Source organism: Protomyctophum parallelum (genome assembly GCF_964188405.1).
Source record: "Protomyctophum parallelum genome assembly, chromosome: 22".
NCBI lineage: Eukaryota > Metazoa > Chordata > Actinopteri > Myctophiformes > Myctophidae > Protomyctophum > Protomyctophum parallelum.
This window is the reverse complement of record NC_139714.1, coordinates 11,503,439-11,525,295: the sequence shown is the minus strand read 5'-3', so window position 1 is coordinate 11,525,295 and position 21,857 is coordinate 11,503,439. Positions and strand designations below refer to the sequence as shown.

Sequence of the window (21,857 nt, the reverse complement as noted above, 5' to 3'; positions counted from 1 at the left end):
AACGGAGTTCAGGTTATTTACAGACAGTTACTTTTCAGGAAACTGAAAAGAATAATCCAATTCCGGTATCGGTAGTTATTTTTTGTCACGATGTCTTTTTAATACTTTTATTAAACCCTCTGAGTCAGGCCTCAGACTAGCCCTGAAACATAGCCTCAGACAGACTTAACCATTTCATTTAACTTTTTAAATGATTTAAAAATATATATTTAATAAATAAATAAAAGAATTGCACAAATTACGGTGTCGGTTAATATTGATACGTTTGTCACACTGTAGGATACAAAAAGGGATAAAGGTAATGTGTTGTTATAAGCAGAACAATGTATATGTTGAAGGTAGTTTTGAGGCAGGTTAATGAATGTGCACATTATACCTTGCCTCAACAAGTGTGTTCTTGGTTGCTAGGAACCAGTGAATGTAGCCCGAGGAGCGGGTCGCACTGTCAAATGTAACGGATCCACCGGAAGTGACTAGCTCGCTACGGCTTTGTTGTTTTGATGTCGGTGCTAATTCTTTTCAGTTGATGATAGTTACGAAACATTTAGGAAGTGATATACAAGTCTATTGGCATAGATCTAGATGCAAACCATTATGTTTCTTTATTTGTACAGCTGCGTACGAAAACGGAAAGGAATGCTTGTGCTAGCGGTAGTTAGCTAACGGGCTAGTGCATGACATGCCTCCTGTCTTTTGTACTTAAAACCTCATTATTTGTTGTTTGGTTTAGCTGACATGTTGTCAGACAGACTGAGTATCACTGACAACATATAACCAAATATATCAGCTTCAACCATCAGCCCATAGATAATTAAAAAAACTAAACAGGCCGAGGTTTCCATTCGTCTGAGAAAGCTGGATATTTATTCGTCAGGTAAAGTCTTACATTAATATTTATATAACTAACATTTGTCATGTGGATAACAACACGTATACTGCTGACAAACGTGCATGCTTATAATTGATCAACTACCTTTAGCATTGTTGTGATTAACAAATACAATTAGACAGTCAGCCAATGAATGAACACGCATGGCTGATATGATTGAATAATAACATTTTGCAAAAAAAATGTTAACAGTGATTATGCTAAAAGGATAACCCCAAAAAGGGCTTATTTCCATTGAGGTCCTATAATTCAATTCATTGAGACATTTAAATACAAACAATAATATGCAAAACATCATAAGATTAGTAATACAATTTTTTTTACTAATATTTTCAGCAGAATTCTAGACAACTTGTGAATAGATGTGTAAGTCAAAGCTTCCACAAATATGTATAACCATGTATTCCAAATATCCAGTTAATGGATTATAGAATATTGAGATACTGTTCAGACGCCAAACTAACTGGACCACCCTTCTCAGTTCCACCCTTCTCAGTTCTCAAACTAGTTCACAGAATAAGAGTTTTCTGTGAGGTACAGGCATAAAGCTAACTATCTTCTCTCTGTGGTTTTGAGTGACGATTGACGAAGACCGTAGAGGTCGAAACGTCGTGTTTTTTTTTACCGCTTAATAAATACATATTTTTGGCAGCATTAAGATACTGTGCGGCTGTGCCTTCTCCTTTATAGTGTTGTCCATTCTGATCTAGCACCCGTCAAAACTCAAAATTGCCGACTTGTGGATGTGTGTGCACCTCTTGACGAATGGTTCTCAAAGTGAGCCTTGAGAGGGTTCTACATTTTGATAGCTGGGACTTGGGAATGAAATGGACACTTTTCTGTTACTGTTCTGTTACTCAGAGATATTAGACAGGATTTGGTCTGATTTTAGATATTGTACTAAGTGTTCTATTAAAACAAAATTGGATCAGGTAAAAAATTGTTATCGGCATTCGGCAGATACTGAAAATGATAGGCATATGAAACTTGGAGTCCTTGAAATGAAAAGGTTTGAGAACCACTGACAACCTGTACATACATAGAGAAACTAAACCATTCCTTTTTCCTTCTCCAGCTGTGCCCTCAACGGCACACACACACACCACCCCCTTCTCCAAAATGAAGATGTTTTCCGTCGCCCACAAGACTGCCTTCGTGGTGGATCACTGTCCCTACATGGCTGAGTCCAGCCGGCAGCAGGTGGAGTGCGACGTGTTGACCAAGAGCCGAGGTCAGGGAGTCATCCCCCTGGCCCCCGTGTCCAAGTCCCTGTGGACCTGCGCTGTCGAGTGCTCCATGGAATACTGCCGAATCCTCTACGATGTCTACCCAACCGACAAACTGGTTAGCCTCACCTTACTAGAGTTGTTCCAATAACTATCATAAATGCCTCTGACTAGTCCACGACTTGGTGACCGATCTCAAGCTTTACTTAATCGTACGACCGTGTGTAAACGCGAGCCAATTTAAAAGTCCACAATGCGTCATTGATGCCGTTGTTTTGAGCTTGTATATTAGTTATGTTTGCCACGCGACACGGCATACAATGGAGAATAAATCAGCTGCTACTCTGCTGTGCATGTCTGACTGTCTGTTACCACAGGGGTTCTCAACGTTTTTGGCTGGCCATGTCTCACGAAAGTATGTTTGTACAAGGTGACACTTTGGACACTTTGTACACAGAGGGACTTGGTAAAACGTGTATTTGTATTGCCATGGTTAGTGACTAGTCCCATATCCCGGGCTCCCGGCCACATAGCAATGCAAGCTTTCCCCACATTTTCCCCACTATACGAGAGACGTTGTGTGGCTAAAGCTGAAAACAGCATCAGGGACATCCATCACCCCAGCCTGTTCAAGCCACTTCCGCGCCCACGGCCGGGCAAACGCTACATGAGCATCAAGAGCAGCACCTCCAGACTCTTGGGATTAGGGTTAGGGTTCCAGTTTCTACTTGTCAACAATTAGACTGCTGAACAAGAACTAGGACTGGTGACTGAATTGGTCTCCTTTTAGTAGAGACTACTTTATATATACACATAGGCTACATCACTATTATTTATTTTTATATGCATACATATTGCACCATGTAGATTAGTCATGTACTATGCACTTTATGTCTTTATTTTAACTGCAATGATGGGCCTGCACAAACAAGAATTTCACCCATGTTACTTGTAATGTGATGTGACAATAAAGTTTGATTCTGTTGTGAGCTGCAGTTTTGACAATATTGATTCTGTTGAGCTGCAGTTTTTGGTGAATGTTTGCCCTCAGTATTACAACAATACGGTTCGAGTAATTTATGAAGCCACCTTTGTTATTGCGTAATGCGTATATACTGATGAACATCTTTTATGTTTCAGGTCAATTACATAGTGAGTGACTCAGAGTTCCACATCCTGAATAGCTGGAGACAGGAAGACCAGAGCACCCATGAGGTAACCACACTTCCTGTTGTTTACAACCCATATAGACTACTTCTTCAAAATGTTTAATTTTCTAATTTATGAAGAAAAAATGGCAACAAATGGCACTGGTTGAAGATTGTAGTCGTATCATGATGTTGTTGGAACCATTTTAAACATTAGTTCTATCATTTGCCAACCGGCTTTGAATTTTACATTACCACAAATTAATCACGCATTTATTTTCATTATTTCCGAAACATTGTCTAAACATCGCCCACGTTTGGCACACCTACCATTGTTTAATAAACGAGTAGCCTGTTGTCCACCTTTCTATGGCATAGGCAGCTCCCGGCAGGATCCGCCGGGAGAATCTAGACGCAGCTGCGTGACATGAGACTAATTAATTAGAGCGACAGAGAGGAGTGTGTGTGTGTGTACACGTGTTTTTAACAAAGGTGCTGATGATCAGAAATCAGCAGAGTGAGTGATCGACGTTTGCGCTACTCTATGCCGAATTGAAGTGGACTCGGTCCCAGACCTTTTCTTTCTCTCCCTGGAAATAAAAACGTCTGGGTTTCCGAGGCTAATAAAAGAGAGTCTCATTATGATTATGGCGTCATTAGCCCATGTATTTTTTTTATTCCTCCTCCTGTCCTGTATGGTAGCTCATGGCGGCGCTGGCAGCCGTAGGGCCACCTAACCCCTGCGAGGACCCAGAGTGCTGCAGCATCCTGCATGGCCTGGCGGTGGCCGTGGAGCAGCTGTGTAAGATAACGGAGCTGCAGCACGAGAAACGCACGGCGCTGATGGACACGGCGGAGAAGGTTGCCAACAGGGGACGCATCATCTGCCTGACCAACGCTAAAAGGTGAACAGTGGTGGGAAAAGTCGTCAAATGTTTTTACTTGAGTAAAAGTATCTGTTATTTTTTACTTGTATTTTATTTCCTTGTTTTATTATTATTATTATGAGGTTGTGTGGAAAAAGGGGGGGGGGGGAAAGCAGTTGTAAGAAATAGAAGTTACAATTCTGTGATGTTGCCCAAGCTGAAAAAAAAAAGTATCAGTACTGCCGTGCAGAAACACTCAAACAGTCTGGTAATCAAACAGTCCCTGCATTTGACCACCCATCCTAACCCTATTTAGGACCAGTAGGCTGCCGCCTGTGGGTGCTAGGGAACAGTTAGGGGAGTAGTGTCTTGCTCAATGACACGGTGACATGAGGCCAGGAGATTAACGGGAGTATCTTGTTGTTCATCTGTTGCACAGCGACACCCATGTGCGAATGTTGGAGGACTGCATCCAAGAAACAATTCAAGACCAGAACAAACTGGCGGCGGGATCGGACAGGTCAGTGTGCAATATGAGGTACACACACGGTCGCAGTCAATCATGTCTCACCTCTGTTTTCTGGACTGGTTAGTAGATGTCAGAGCTCTGGTAGAGCAACTACACGACTTGAGCATCAACAAATTGTGACTGTATGGTTCCCATGTGCAAGAACTCATGTGGACACTAGTCTGCCTTCTCAGTAAAGGGGGCAAAACTTTGGAACTCGAAAATGAAAAATAAATTGGAAAATAAACTCCTGCACTGTTTTCAAACATTTAATTCAGTTAAAAGCTTATGCTTTTAAAAGTATTTTTTCTCTTTTTAAATAAACACAGTATACAACAATAGCATTTGTTATACTTTATCTTATTTTGGGACTGTATGTGTGTGTTCTCCAGGCTGATGGCCTTGCAGCAGTGTGAGTTGGTGCTGGTCCACATCTACCCACAGGGAGAGGACACGCTGGTCTCTGACCGACCAAAGAAAGAGGTACTAGGAGACTAGAGCGACCTCAACTGGTTCAAACACCTCGTTACATGTACTGAGACACTGGTGGTCGAGAAAAAAGATACACCCAAACCCACACATTGTGCGTGCGTGCGTGTGCGTGTGTGTGTGTGTGTGTGTGTGTGTGTGTGTGTGGATTAATGCTCAATGTTGAATCAATTGGTGAGACCGCAATGTCTCTGTGATCAGAAGAGAAACGGGGAGCCATCACAAGCCTGTTTACACAGACGTCACTTTGGCTCTGTGACCATGTCCTGACTGAACAACAACCTTGCTGTTTCAATCAATCAGATTGTAGACCATGTGTGGTGTAACTTCTGCACATTAATGACTTTGTCTCTCTATTAATCATTTATCAGGATGTAGACAGTTGTCGTGTTTTGTATATATACCTTTATTGACCAAAACACAAACGACAAACTGTCTACATCATGTTAAATTTGTGTTCCAGTAATGTTATAATGGAAAGTAAGACGTTGTCCTGTTAGCCATGTTTCACAAGCGTACTCTCATTGGATGGTCCAAAAAAGGGAGGGTTAGGGTTTCAGGTAGGTTGTCAGCAGTGGTGGAAAAAGGACTAAATTGTTTTACTTAAGTTAAAGTACCAATACTGCAATTTAGAAGTACTTCGTTAGTTACAAGTAAAAGTATGGAATTGAAAATGTGCTTGAGTAAAAGTACAAAAGTATCGGCATCAAAATGTACTTAAAGTACTAAAAGTACTCATATTGCAGAATGTCCCATTTCACAAGTTTAAAATGTGTACAAAATCTATTGAAAATAGACGATCTACAAGCTCACAATGCGCATTGTGAGGTTGTAGATCGGCTATTTTCAAATGGCCCGAAATGTATAGGGTTGAAGTGGTTAATGTATGTAAAATCGCCAAAGGAACTAGTAACTAAAGTTTTCAAATAATTGGCTCTGAGATGTAGTGGAGTAAAACTACTGGAAATTGGAAATACTCATTAACCCATTTTGACCTGAGATCAGATTCTAAAAATGTCTGTTAGCTATGTTTTCTCAATTCGATTTTTCAAAAATAGCAGACCTACAAGCTCGTAGCACGGCACTCAGTGCTTGTAGATCTGCTATTTTTCAATAGCTAAAGCATATCATAATGCTAACACCAAAAGGGGTTCCCGCCCAAAATGGGTTAAAGTACAAGTACCTCATAATTGTACAGTACTTAAGTAAAACTACTTAGTTACTTTCCACCACTGGTTGTCGGTCGGAACAAAAGCCTGTACCCTACTCTGCCAGATTTCTCCGCTGCTGACCAGCGAGGTGCACAGTGTGCGGGCAGGGAGGCACCTGGCCACAAAACTCAACATTCTGGTCCAACAGCACTTTGACCTGGCTTCTACTACCATCACCAACATCCCTATGAAGGTGAGGCAGGCTCTGCCTGCAGCCATGACAGTACAACACACAGCAAATCATCTTCTTATAACTCTACACACACACACACACGCACACATTCTTTCGGTATAGAGCGTCGCAGTCCCACCCCCTGTCATGACGACGCCAGGCCCAGGAAATTATTCCCAATGCATTTTTCCCATAGACATTTCTTTTTAAAGACGGTTACGCCACGGACAAAGCCAACTCGAGTCGTAACAAATCATGACAATAAAGTGAATAAACACAATATTTTGGACCTAACAAATAATTACAAAGAAGAAAAACAACAAAAAAGGTGTTTTTCTTTCTAATTCTTTTTTTGGCCCAAAAATTGTGTTTTTTTGTCATGATTTGTCACGACAAGAGTTGGCTTTGTACGACGCTTTAAATAAATACATTTTGAAAAGTCTGAGGAAAATGAACGGAGAATCATTTCCTGGGCCCTGGTAGGGGGCGGGACTGCGACGCTCTATTGTAGATGGATATTATTATCTAATGCATGAACAATGATTTTATTAATTAAAAAAAAACAAGCCTTCTGGTCACCTCAGCTTTCTCCTCTCATGACCTTTCTTTATTATTCCTTCTCGTTTTTGCTTCCTTCCTGTACCTTTTACTACATTAGATTTGTCTTCTCCTCCTTTGCTCTCTTCTTTCTTCCCTGCCACATGTGCACCGTGTTCACCACTCACCAAATGTCTCATAATATTCAGACCTTATGTTTTTTTATTTGATTTCATCTGCATGTTGATACGTCTCTTTGGAGCTGCTGCTGCTGCTGTTTTCATGCTGTATTTTCTGTTTTGCTAGCCCACATTAAATGTTTGCGACCAGGTCAGTAGTTCTCTCTCACACACACACCTACGTGAGTGGAGCACAGCCGTTTTGTACGACAGGCCGTCTTTCATTAGGACAGCCAGGCTTTGAGCAACGTGGTGGTGTTGTTACGGCACAGGATGGGCAACTGTGGTCTGGAACGAGTTGAAACTAGTTTGAGCTCTGCATGCATGTCCCTGCCTAGCACAATCTGCATATGTCACATTTATAATGATGTCAAATCTTGGTTGCGGTACAACTGTTGCAACATTGCAAGCAGTGAAATGCAATTTCAACATTGTTGATAAAATAGATAAATATTGTATAAATGATAAGATTCAAAAGTGAATAAGGAGGCATTTGTGTAGTGTCTGACGTCTGTAAGCTATATATTTTATATTATAGTACACTGATTGATTCAATAAAATAATAGGATCTGTACAGCTGTACATTTTAAGCTGTAATCCTGTATTATTATTGTATATTATTGTCTTGACGATTATTAAAGGACCACTTCACCACTTTTCAACCTATATTCATATAATGGGTCCTCACTAATAATCATGATAAAATGGCACAATTTCTTTCTACTCACTTTGTCTCAGTCATAGGAGGGCTGTGGGGCAGTTCAGAAACCCGTCCACCAGTGACATCATCAATGGGGAATCCAAGCAAATAGAAACTGCAGGCTTTCTAGTCCTGAAAAGTTGCAATGTGAAAATGGAAGCCATCGTTCTCACGATAATAAAAACCTAAACATTTTTGTAAAAAAAAAAATGATTTGTTTAAAAAAGAAATCTGCCTAACGATGATGTCACTGGTGGACGGGGTTCTGAACTGCCCACAGCCCTCTTATGAGACACAGACTTGAGTAGAAAACAATAGTGCCATTTTATCATGATTATTAGTGAGGACCTATTATTTGAAGATAGGTTGAAAAGTGGTGAAGTCGAAGTCGTCCTTTAACAACCATTAGTCATATTCAGTATTAATAAATCACTACTTTGTGAGATAAAATTCAGCAGGCCACGGACAACATGCAGATAACATGTGATACCAGTGAACAGCCATAGGGTTAATTTCACGTCATTCGCAGCAGTGACGTGAACTTGGTTGGACCAGTTGTTGCCTCTCCTTGCTTCGTGATGACATCTCATGTCTTCATAAGATGTGGATAGACTCTTCCTCTCTGGCCTCTGTAGCCCAGTCAGCCCCCCCTCCTCCCCGTTCCGCTGTATATTCTTGATGTGGTGTTCTGTGTTCTGTCTTCATGAATAGTCTTCTATCTGACAATCTGACCCCCTCCCAACCCCCTCCACCCACTTTCAGCGTCCTTGTTGACTCCTAGAATAAATAAAGAGGATAGTGCACGGCCTAGGCTCCTGCGGGAGGTTTGCACATGCTCAGTGTAAACAGGAACTGCGATGATGGAGTGTTCCAGCAGAGGTGCTAGATAGAAAGCTCATAACTTGTGATGTAAATAATGAGATCCAGAACAGTTGAGATCATCCACAGACCACAGCACTTGAATGAACAGTATCCATGTTCCTTTGTCATTTGACAAAAATAAAAGTTTGACTAAAGAAAAAATCCACAAAAGAAAATATACAAAAACATTAACATTTAGTGAATGTACTTTATCTTTCAGTCTGTTATACACAACATTTTTTCCACAGTTATGAAATTGATATATTTTTTAAAATAAAAACAAAATCAACTTTGTACTATTCTCAGTTCAGTGTCAGCAACTCTCATGCACCTCTAGCACCTCTGTTGGAACACTCCATCATCGCAGTTCCTGTTAACACTGAGCATGTGCAAACCTCCCACAGGAGCCTAGGCAGCGCCTCCGTGCACTATCCTCTTTATTTGTCCTAGGTTCACTCTCTCTCTCTCTCTGCAGCTGAAATCCCTAGATGCCACTTCAGAGATTTTTTAAACGCTAGACATAATCGAACATCCAAGTTAACAGGATAAGCTATATCACAGTTTGAATATACCGTAGACTGAAGGCCTATTCATAGTCTGTTTTTTTCTGTGGTGAGGTGACCACCGCTTCGGTGGTGAGGTGACCACCGCTTCGGTGGTGAGCTGACCACCGGAGCTGAAATAATGTTGAGCGGTGGTGAGTAAAAACAGAGAGAAGGGCTGGAGCGGTGGCGGTGGTTTGCTCTTCACCACGGCTCAGTGACGTCATGTTGTAGTTCGGTTAGCACCTCACCACCGAAAATCCAGACTATGTATGAGCCTTTACACATGGGTCTGTCACGATCATGACATTTTACTTGACGATCAATTGTCATACAAATATTTGACAAAAATTAACCCATTTAGACCCGAGTTAAAAACGTATATTGAAAGAATATATATTTAAAGATTTGCGCCACATTTTTTCCATTTTTCAAAAATAGCAGACTTACAAGCTCGTAGCGCGCCACTTGGTGGCGCGCTATGAGATTGCTATTTTTCAATAGCTAAATTATAACTAAATTATATACAAAAGGGGTTCCCGCCCAAAATGGGTTAACTGTTTTTTTTTATTGTGTCTTTGACATTGAACATAGGAATATAAATAAAATTTGGCAACAAAAGTTGCACAGGGACAAAGAACGTAATTATACAAAGAATTGACACACACATTTACTATCTAATTGTATACGTTTGTAGATGTGCCATTTCCACTTTTGTTTTTAATGTTTGAAAATGTATGAACGTTTATGACGATAAAAGTAATTGTGATTATACATACATTACTTTTAAGACGAGCCTAAGGGCTTGTGTCCACCAAAGTATTTCCCCCCCCCCCTTTTACTATGATTTGTATTGTTTTTCCAATGGGAATGCCACACTACAACAAAGCAGTGTGTCTATTCTGTACTGCACGTTCACGTTTGGCCTTTTAATCTGTACTGGCCATCCAGATGGAAAATATATATCTTGGTGGACACAGCCTTCTAATGACATTAGAGAGCGGAGATAGAAACTTTCAGTGACTTTCAGCAGCAAACTTTTCTATCATCCTGTTCTCCATGTTTTACCCTTCTGGGCCATGAAAGCAGCAGTGTGTGAGTGTGTACATAAATCGATTGTAGGCGCATGGTGTAGCACATGTATTTCTGTACACATTGTGTATGGCATGTGGAATCCATCCTAACCTGTGTGTGTGTATGTGTGTTATTCATGTATTATTACTTTGTGGATGTACAGGAGGAACAGCACGCCAACACGTCGGCCAATTACGACGTGGAACTCCTCCATCACAAAGACGCTCACCTGGAGTTCTTCAAAAGCGGTGTGTTCACTGTCTTCCGGGATTTGGAAGATTCATCTTTTGTATTTGAATTTCTTTAACCCATTTTGGGCATTATGGGCATTTAAGCATTATGTTATAATTTAGCTATTGAAAAATAGCAGATCTACAATCTCATAGCGCGCCACCGAGTGGCCCGCTACGAGCTTGTAGGTCTGCTATTTTTGAAAAATCGTGAAAATATTTATTTCAGAAAACTGGAGGATTTAGAAGATTTATTTATTTATTTTGAGGTCAGGCCTAAATGGGTTAAGCTTTATGTAGATCACTGTCTCTCAACGTTCCAGGGGGCTACCCAACACTACATGTGACGTCATGTGTTATGAACTTGTAGATTTGCTATGTTCGAAAAAGTTTGACAAATTCCTGGTGCAACTGCAATATATTTTGCATGTCCTATAATTTTGGGGGACATGTAACTGTTTAAGAATCACTGATTTAGACAACATTTAGAAAGACATGAAACGCAGGGTAGAGAGAAGAGACATGTCAACCGTGTTCATCGCCACTCACAACGATGCATGCGGTCAGTGCACTGACTGAAGTACTGAATACATCAGACATGCTAATCAGCTGATTGACTCAGTCGACTCATTCACCAATCGCATTCAAAGACGTCAATGCCGTGGTCATTTTAAACTGACCGCTCATACGTTGACTCTGCTCATTCAGGCCAATTCTCTCTCATCACCACCCGCTACCAGAATTATGTCTGGTTTTGTACTGTGGTTTTATATTTCTATTCATATACATTGGTGAGCATCCTAAAATCACCACTACACCTCAACTTGCATTATTGAGCAGAGAGATGATGTGACCTCTCTGCTGACATTTAAAATGCAACCCTGGTGGTTAAATTATAGAGTGCACACACAAATGTCTGTGTAAAAAAATCCATATACAGTATGTGTATCACGCAGCCTCACATGTAATCAGATTACATAACTATTTAAACCCTAACATTCTCGAAAGTAGCCAATCTACAAAACCTGCAGCGGGTCACAATTCTTTATGAGCTTGCAGATCGGCTATTTCTGCGAAGACATTTAGTGACGATAGAAAACAGGAGGGCCCTAATATAGAGCCCTGGGGGACCCGGTCAAGTATAAGGTTTATTTCGGTGGTTCTCAATCTTTTTACTGTGGCCATAACATTTGATGTTGATGTTATTTGATGTTCAAAATAACACATTGTCACATAAAAAAGTAAGTATTGCCTTATATTCAATGGCAGTTGTGCAAGTCAAGTTTGGCAATGTTCTATCATTTATTATACATTTATAATACATTCTTCTCCTATTAACATGTACATGTGCTTTTCTGCAGCTAAATGGATATGGTTTAATGCACATTTATGTGCCTTGTGCCTCATTGCATACCTACTTTTATTATGTTATATGCAAGTGTGTTGAATACTTCGTATTTTCATTTATTATCTTTGGCTTCTTCTAACCTTTTGATTCTTAAAGTCTTACTGATTGATTCTCCCTCTTCGTCTCTGCCATAGGTGACCTGCACATGGCAGGTAGCACCAGCAGAGACAGTGGACTGAAGGAGACGGTTACACTGAAGTGGTGCACTCCCAGAACCAACAGTATAGGTAGGCAACTTGTAGCACTGAATAATAACTACCTGATGGCTTTTCTCACCAAAAGCTTTTTTGTTAATTGTCAGAGCCTAACATTATTAAATATGGTCACATTTGGCATTTTTGTAAAATGACCATTACTTTGTTTATTTAGACGGGCAACAAAGTATTATGCCCAGCTGTTAGGCTCAAAGACGGGTGCGTAGGCAGGGCTCAAAGTATTTAAAAAAAATGCACATAAAGTGCACAAAGACCAGCACACCGTCTGCACTTGCAATGTGAACAGTTTTATTAAGCAACATTTCTGTCAAAGACCACCTTCAGTCATCTGGATGCCTTTTTTAATTTATTTTATTTAGACAGGACAATGCACATTAATGAATCAATACATGAACATGAATTCAATGAGATGAACATAATCTCATGTAAACATAACAGAATTAGCTAGTAGCTCATTTCCATCCGCAGTTCTACATTACAAATAATACCATTCCTAGTTAACCAATTTTGGGGCGGGAACCCCTTTTGGTGTTAGCATTATGTTATGCTTTAGCTATTGAGAAATAGCAGATCTTCAAGCTAGTAGCGAGCTTGTTGGTCTGCTATTTTTGAAAAATCGAAGAACGACATAGAAACAGCTCTTTTTCAGAAAACTGTCAGGATGTAGAAGACATTTTTAGAATCTGATCTCGGGTCAGAATGGGTTAAGAGTTCTAAGAGAGTGTGTGTGTGTGTCCTTCAGAGCTCCATTACTGTACCGGAGCCTATAGAATCTCACCGACGGATGTGAACAGTCGTCCGTCCTCCTGTTTGACCAACTTCCTTCTCAACGGTAAGCTCAAGCGGTCGTCTCACAATGGAACGCTTCATGAATACATGGAAGGGCTGTCGACACCACCAACGATATATATAAGAATCTATTTACATCAGGGGTGGGCAACTTTGACGATGGAGAGGGCCACTATATTTCCACACTCGCTCCAGAGGGGCCACATTGCTGTCGTAGCAAAAATAGCAGATCTACAAGCTTGTAGATCTGCTATTTTTGCTATATTCTAATTGAAATCTTGAATTCATTTTTTGCTATTTTATTTAATTGGAATCCTGAAAATGTACATTCTTATGTCATTTAAAATGCCTTTAATTATACTTGTGTTGAGCATGGAGCTACTAATTTAGACTGAAGTAATTAAAGTGGGTCATGTTTGCATGTTGTGGAATTGTAACAGCTGAAACCAATATATCAGTATTCTGACATTAACCTGAGGCCCACAATAAGTGAAGGTGGGGGCCGCATGTGGCCCCCCCGGCCGTCAGTTGCCCATGTATGATTTACATGATTACATCCATTAGGTGGATGGTGGAGTCCACCCCACAATGGCAAGGATAACTAATATCATTGAGATCACATTCAGAATCTAAATGAATCCCAATTTGCAGGATGCCACGTTTCAACACGTCACTCAGATTAATGTTACAGATCCTTATCGTTCAAAAGTTTGTATTTTCACATCATTATCGTCATACTTATCCATGTAGTTCTATCATTCTTAGTGCAGCTTTAGTCTAGTAACTGCAACTTATCATAAATGTGACTTATCCTCTTCTACTGTTGCTACTTGTTGTTTGTCATTGTCATGAATTAGATTAGACTGTGCTGTTGGTGCTTATACAGTCATTATGTATTTATCATTTCATTTAGCTCCAGTGCCTTTTGATATTAGCAGAAATTCCCATCCACTACATATTTTTCCTTTAAATATAATGTGTATATTCTGACAGGACGGTCGGTGCTCCTCGAGCAGCCCAGGAAGTCGGGTTCAAAGGTCATCAGCCACATGCTGAGCAGCCACGGCGGCGAGATCTTCCTGCACGTGCTCAATATGACCCGCTCCACCCTGGAGGACCCGCCCTCTATCAGCGAGGGCTGCGGGGGCCGCGTCACTGACTACCGCATCACTGTGAGTTATAACGCTCTATCTGCAGGGGCTGCGTCACTGACTACCGCATCACTGTGAGTTTGAACGTTTTGTGACAGGGAGTTAGTCTGAATTTTCATTTCGTTTCACTTCATTATTCAGACTTAAAGCCCTCCCCACGGCAGCAGTTTATGGGATGGGCATTGTCAAAGCGGCAGTCTTCGGTGATTGGTTCATACCAACCAATCAGAATAGTAGGAAAGCAGATGACGTTGTCAATCATGTGGCTATGGCTAACCCGTTTGCTAACCAAACAAACCACAGCCAACGAGCGCTACTAGCATGTAAACAAAAGCGGTAAAATATGTCGGATGATGATGTTTAAAACCTGTCGTTTCTGTAAAGAAACTATTTATCATACGCCGATTTAATAGCCAGATTGATACGCTTGTGAGTCACCGCAGTGGGCGCAGCCATATTTGTTGTCTGACACTGTTGAGTGACGGGGCTGATGGCCAATCAGCTGCTGTGATCGGATTTTCGAACGACACTAACGCTGCCGACGCCGTAGACGGAAACTCCAGACCTGAATCGCCAGAACATATTTTCTTAATGGACGTGGCTAGCGATTCAGGGCTGGAGCCAGGCTACCAGGGAGTAGGCATAGGCAGAGTTTCACATTTGGGCTGAGGGGCAGCATTGGACAGCAAAAAATAAATTAACAGACATTAAAGAAAAGCCCACTACTACTGCACGTCTTCTTCATAGTGGTGAACATTTTAGAAAAGAAAACTGCACGTATTGCTGCTCTAACAGGCCACGTTTACCAAAGAAAAATATTTATATATCTTATTATATTTATACCTGCTATTATACCTACAATACAGCGATTCAAAGCAGTGACAGACCACTATCGTAACAGTTAGTTGTTTTTCATAGTTTATGCAAATAAATTCTCACGACTGAAAACAAACCAGGTCATAATGTGACATACTGTAGCAGGGGAAAAAAAGGTCTTAAGTGTTTAAACATGCACACAAGCTGTGCAACCCCCCCTGACACCCCTCAAAGACCCCTGGATAAGTCACCGGACCCCACTTTGGGGACCTGTGAGGTAAACGGTTAATATATAAAAGCTTTTTTCAAAATTGAATAAACGGGAAATAAACGGGGACTGAGATTTTGCGGCCGATCATGTGCTCTCATGTGTCTGTGACGCGTGAATCTCGTTTGCGTCCGAGCATAGGCATGGTAACGCCCTGTGATTGGCCTACCGACACACTGTCCGTCTTGACTGTCCTCCGAGACGCACCGCTACTCCGTGGTGAGATTGAGAAATAAATAATACGACAAGAGAATGACAGCTTGGCACGCGCGACAGAATGCAGCCATGTAACTAACTTGTACGTTTTATTTTTGTAGAAGAGGCAAACTAATATTGTTTATACTGTTTGCTTTGATTGAATAATTGATTGAACACGTACATTCACATTGTACTATGATTTTATTTGGGTGTGTACTAAATAAAGTGTTAGTGTTGATTATTGTGTGTTAATCTATTTATAGTTAACTAATATTAGTTACACTAACGGATAAAGATGAAGGGTAAATAGACCTTTTTATAGTACAATAATGTTTCAAGTTTACACATGCAAACAAATTACACAGTAATCAACACAAACACTTTATTTTAGAACACACCCTAATCATATTACAGAGTGCATGTTCAATCAAAAGTTACAAGTTATAGTTCTCTCGTATCATACCGTACTACTTGTATTATTTCCCACCACGGAGTAACCTTGCATCAGACTATCCAGCATAGCTATCCACCTCGAGGACAGTCAAGACGGGCAGCGTCGGTAGGCCAATCACAGGCAGGCGGGGCGTTACCATGCCTATGCTCAGACATTCACACCTGTGTGACAGTGTTTGCAATGGTGACTCATATGATGGCAAAGAGCACCATCTAGTGGTAACCACTGAAAAGTAAACACTGACTTGATGTACAAGCTCAGAGCTTGTGGTTTGGCTATATTCAGCTAACGCCGGGGCTCCATCGGGCGCGTCAGCGTTGCAGGGAATGTTCCCTTTTTAATCAATGAAGGGTGGCTCCACTGCCTATGATGCGTTGCGCTGCGTTCGGTGACTGCTTTAAAATTGCCCCGGTTCGTTTTTTGACCCGGGTCACACACGTCCAGTGGAGCCCCGCCGTAACGTTCTTCAAAATATGCAGTAGATTAGTTAGTTAGTAAAAAAGATATTTCGGTCATTTAAAAACAAAACAAAATGGTTGAGCAATTTACGAGCAATTAATTAAGTCAACATGGTGACTATTTTAGCCGGAAAGGTATGGGCTGAAGCATAAAGCTTATTTTGCCCACCTTTTTTACATAATTAAAAAAAAAGAATATATATTAACCCTATATGTAATAAGATGCTGGGGTTCAAGTGGTTAAGCCCTGTACACTTAAGCCATATGGTGAATGAATAGTACAAAAAACTGATTTACAACCTCACAATGTGTCGTGTTTTTTAAATTGTGTCCAATTGCCCTGGGCCTCGGCTGAGCGGTCCAGGCACCTAGCCCGGTAATCCAGCCTGACGGTGTGCTGCGGGTTCGAGCCCGTCGGCCCGCACCCCCCCCCCCCGTCTATCTCCCCCTTTCCTGTCACATTAATAAAAAAAACATATCAAAAAACAATATTTAAAACATTTTGCCCAGAATAGAGACACCGTGACGACCAGGGTTAAAGGACCACTTCACCACTTTTAAACCTATCTTCATATAATAGGTCCTCACTAATAATCATGATAAAATGGCACAATTTTTTTCTACTCAGTCTGTGTCTCATAGGAGGGCTGTGGGCAGTTTAGAAACCGTCTTCCAGTGACATCATCATTAGGCAGATTATTTTTTAAACAAGATCTTTTTACAAAAATGTTAAGATTTTCATTATCGTGAGAACGATGGCTTCCATTTTCGCATTGCAACTTTTCAGGGCTAGAAAGGCTGAAGTTTTTATTAGCTTGTATTCCCCATCGATAATGTCACTGGAAGACGGTTTCTGAACTGCCCACAGCCCTCCTATGAGACACAGACCGAGTAGAAAAAGATTGCGCCATTTTTTCAAGATTAGTGAGGACCTATTATATGAAGATAGGTTGAAAAGTGGTGAAGTGGTCCTTTAACGGTTTCAGTTCATACGACGCATGAGGCCGTCATAAGGATTCCGAAAAATTAGTGCCTATGACGTCTGTGGACGTCCTAGTGACACGGGGCGAGATAAGAATATTCAGAATTTTTTCCTTTTTTTCTTTTTTGGCATTTCGCTTTTCGCTTTCCGTACGCTAACGCTCTGTGCAACTATTAGCTTGTCATTGACTCCCATGTTAGCGTGGCGGAAAGAATGACTCGTATCTCCTAATCCAGGGCGCTCTCCGTGGTGATGAATGGATCGATATGCTGGCGCTTCATTTCTGCTAATTTTTTTTATTAATGTGGTTACGTTCAAGAGCATCAACTTCATGCATGTTCATGTTGCCATCCTCAGGACTTTGGGGAGTTCATGAGAGAGAACCGCCTGACACCGGTGTCAGAGTTGACCCATGATCCCAGTGGGAAGCTGCCTGCGGACAGAGCCAAGGCCCAGCTGGAGCGATACACGCGCTACTGGCCCATGATCATCTCCCAGACCACCATCTTCAACATGCAGGCTGTGAGAACTTAAACTTTACACCTCGGGTCTATCGCATTATTTCCGACCTCATGTTAGAGATGAGGGTGCTACGCTATTCCTGCTGCTATGTGGACTTCCCGATGCTTAGCCATTTTGCACCATATGTCCTCCCTCCAGGTCGTCCCTCTTGCCAACCTGATAGTGAAGGAGACGCTGTCGGAGGAGGACGTGCTGACCTGCCAGAAGACCGTCTACAACCTGGTGGACATGGAGAGGAAGAATGACCCTCTCCCCATCTCCACTGTGGGCTCTAGAGGAAAAGGACCCAAGAGGTACACTACTACACTGCGTGTGTGTGTGTGTGTAAAGAATATATGTATATTCATATTCACATATATGTATGTATGGAGATGAGAAGTTTCTGCCGATTTTAAATGTGCAAGTTGACATGGACGTGCGTGTTTACGTGACTACAGAGACGAGCAGTACCGCATCATGTGGAACGAGCTGGAGACTCTGGTAAAGACGCACTCTGCGGCCAGCGAGCGCCACCACAGGGTGCTGGAGTGCATCGTGGCGTGCCGCAGCAAACCCCCCGAAGAGGACGACCGCAAGAAGAGAGGCCGGAAGAGGGAGGACAAGGAGGACAGAGCCGAGAAGAACGGCAGCAAAGACACCGGTGACGACAAGAGCTGGCAGGACGCCGACAGGTCAGGAGAAAGACCCAGATTCTCAGAGGGTGCCCAGCTAAATTGTGATAACTTTGTAATACGATTTTAACCCACACAAATATTCTCTTATGGAGGTCCCTGGGACAAAATCTTTTCAGATGGGGGTCCAAATATATACATGTACATCAATGTGGAGGTCCTTGACATGTTTCAGAACCACTGGTCTAGAAACGTGATCTGTGTATTTGAAGCTTACACACAATTAAATAACACACAAATAGAATTGTGCTCACTTCATCGGCTGCAAAACTGTAATTTCTTAACGCGGGATTTACCCTACACAGATTATTTAAAATGTTGGCCCTTGTGTACCTTTTTCTGCTATCTTCCCGTTTACACACACCATACGAGTTGAACTACGTTCTGACCCCCTCATGGTAAAACGTCCACCCCTTGTTGTTTTCACCCCGTCCAGGCTGAAGGGGGCGCTAGACAAAGAGGAGGAGTCAGAGGTGATCATAAAGGACTCTCCGGACTCTCCAGAGCCACAGATCAAGAGGCCTCGTCTCATCGCGGAGGACGTCCAGCCCACAGAGAAAGCCAAAGGTACAAGAACTCACTCAACTGCTGCTTGGCTCTTGTTCAGGTCAGGTGTAACCTCGCCTCACCAGGCTTCCCACCACCTCGGAGGAAAGCCTGGTCTATGTTTCAAAAGTCCGTATGATCCTGTCGGGAGCGGATGATATCGTTACGTCATGTTGTTGTATAGTTTTGTAGTCGACAGGCAGGAACAACAGGCGGCGGCAACTTCCTTTTCCCTCTCAATAAAAGCTCTCGTAGCCTGTAGCTTTTATTGAGAAGAATCAGTTTGAGGGAAAAGGAAGTTGCCGCCTGTTGTTCCTGCTTGTCGCCTACAAAACAATACTACAACATGACGTAAATCCCGACAGGATCATATACCCTAAATGAAATGTTGCCCAGGCTAGGTCAGGTGGGCTAACCTGTAGCGGTGCAGCAGTTCAAAGATTGTATTGATTAGAATGTATTCATGTATTTTTAAAAAAAGTTATTCAATCAAATAGTTGCTAAGAAAATTATTGATATTTACAGCCCTAGTGTGTGTGTGTGTTTTTTTTTTTTTTTTTTCAGGGCCAGTGTCACTGCTCAGCTTGTGGACCAATAGGATCACAACTGCCAACTCCAGGAAGGAGTTCTTTGGGAGAATCAACTCTGTCAACAACCAGGCTGACCTCTACCAGCATCTGAAAGAGGAGAATGGGTGGGTGGCACTTTACTCTAACTCAGTGGTTTCTAAACTGTTTAGCCTGTGACCCAAAAGACAAATTTGATGTCTCCCCATAGAAAAAAGCCTCATTGTCCACTGCAGTTCATTGGAGCTATGTGTCTCCATCGTAGCAAGGACTATTAAATGAGGACAGGAAGCGAAGACCGTACGGTGGACTCTGGAAGGAAAGAAACATACGCAGTTGAGACCAAGGAAGCGCGAAAGTATTGGCTGCATATAGCCCATTGCCCATGTTTCTTTGCTTCCAGGGAGCAACATGGAGTCCACTGTACGGTCTTTGCTTGAAGCACACGCCTCAGAGCCGAAGGAAGTGTCTACCTTTGTATGTCTATGGTCTCCCCGGGACCCATACTAGTGAAAATAGCAGAACTACAAGATTGTAGATCGGCTATTTTCACCACTACTTCACATCAGTTCATGGTTAAAGGTATATTCAGTGATTTCACTCAAAAAACCTTAGGTTTCGTTTTTGGCTGTGGGACCCAGCCTTTCGTCCAATCAGGATAGAGAGTCAAAAACGAAACCTAAGGTTTTTTGACCCCCAGGGGTTAACTGGGGACAGGGAGGAACTCCTTATATGGCCAGCACACTCTATAGTAGGGAGGATTATCACAACAATACAAAAAAATAAGTGATATTTGAATTAAGTGAAATCACTGAATATACATTTAAGATTATTTGCACACACACAACAATAGAATCCCAGATATAGAGGAACAAATTATTTGTATTTATTTATTTGTATCTATTCTTTGCAGCATGGATGTTCATGAAAACGGCAAAGGCTCCAGATGATGTCGGTGTCCACTGTCCAGACATCCCATAATGATCGTGACGGTTGGGACCACAGACTGTTCTCTGCAACTCTTTTCCAAATAAGGGCATGGACATAGACCTTGGCAGACTCTAAATATGTACATGGAAATGGAATTGCTAAACAAAATTACAATATAGGATTTTATACGTTTTTTTAAATGAAAGCCAGGCTTTTGTAGTTGGTTGTGTTGAGAGGGAAGTTTAGCTGTTGTTAAATGAGGTTAATCTCTGGTCATTGTGTGATCCTGATAGTTAAGTTGATCACTTAAATGAAATATGACCACTTTGATATTATTATACCCAGATGAGTCATTGGTATGAACTTGGGACCGGATTTATAATTTAAAAAAAATAAGTACCGGTAAGCAAAAACATTGTTTTACTGTACCATGCAATAACTTTACACAGAGATTGGAAATGTGAAACTCTCGAATCCCGACAATAGATACTAGATCTTAGTGTTATCTAATCTTACTATAGCCCATGACATTGAGAAAAGTAATTGCAGTGTGCAGAATCGGCTGATCATCAATAAATACAGTATTTCAACAATTCACAACTTTCCTTGGTTTTAACTGGAAACATCACATTAACATTTGTGGTTCATTGTGTGACAGTGTAGTTCAAAAAAGTACAATCTACAAGCTCACAATGCGTCACATTCGCTGTTTTGTAACACCTTTAATGACCTGAGTTTAATGAATATTTAAACGATAAAAAGTATTTCAAGCTCCTGTCAATAAATAATAATAATGCTACAAATATAAATAATACTTTTTCAATTTTGTGACCTGTGATCCAATGGATTCGATGTAGTTATTTAGTGACTAAATAATTGCAACTGCAGGTCGCAATTATCTCAGCTACTATGAAAACGTGCAGGAAGCCTGTCACGCTCAAGCCTGTCACACTTCCTGTACTCTCTTTGCCTTTAGTGCTTGGCATATCGTTCAATGGGCCAACCATAGAGAGTGCTTGGCTTGCCTGTAATGCACTGCCGTTGCGCTACTCTCACTTAGCCTGACCCAGAGCGAGACATTTCTCGTCTAGAGGGGCGGGTCGCGCCTCAGAAATGCGCGCACCCTGATTGGATCTCATCGATCTGTCCATCACCCCCGGCCCCTCCTCTCCCCCCTAGTGCAGCGCTACGTCACATCATTTAGAGCGACGCCCACCCGGAAGGGTTGACTCCCACTTTTAGACTTGTTCA

General features: G+C 41.6%; 1 protein-coding gene across 1 annotated transcript; it reads left to right on the top strand.

Moving 5' to 3' along the window:
* Window positions 1-464: 464 nt before the first annotated feature.
* Window positions 465-21,388, top strand: ints13 (integrator complex subunit 13). Its single transcript, XM_083757722.1, has 17 exons — window positions 465-874; window positions 1,965-2,233; window positions 3,256-3,330; window positions 3,966-4,168; window positions 4,569-4,649; window positions 5,030-5,120; window positions 6,402-6,530; window positions 10,566-10,650; window positions 12,175-12,267; window positions 12,998-13,087; window positions 14,038-14,216; window positions 17,729-17,893; window positions 18,032-18,186; window positions 18,331-18,564; window positions 19,001-19,131; window positions 19,675-19,804; window positions 20,590-21,388. Exons 2-17 carry the CDS (start codon window positions 2,009-2,011, stop codon window positions 20,624-20,626), a joined length of 2,103 nt encoding a protein of 700 aa, XP_083613848.1. The 5' UTR covers window positions 465-874; window positions 1,965-2,008; the 3' UTR covers window positions 20,627-21,388.
* Window positions 21,389-21,857: the final 469 nt, after the last annotated feature.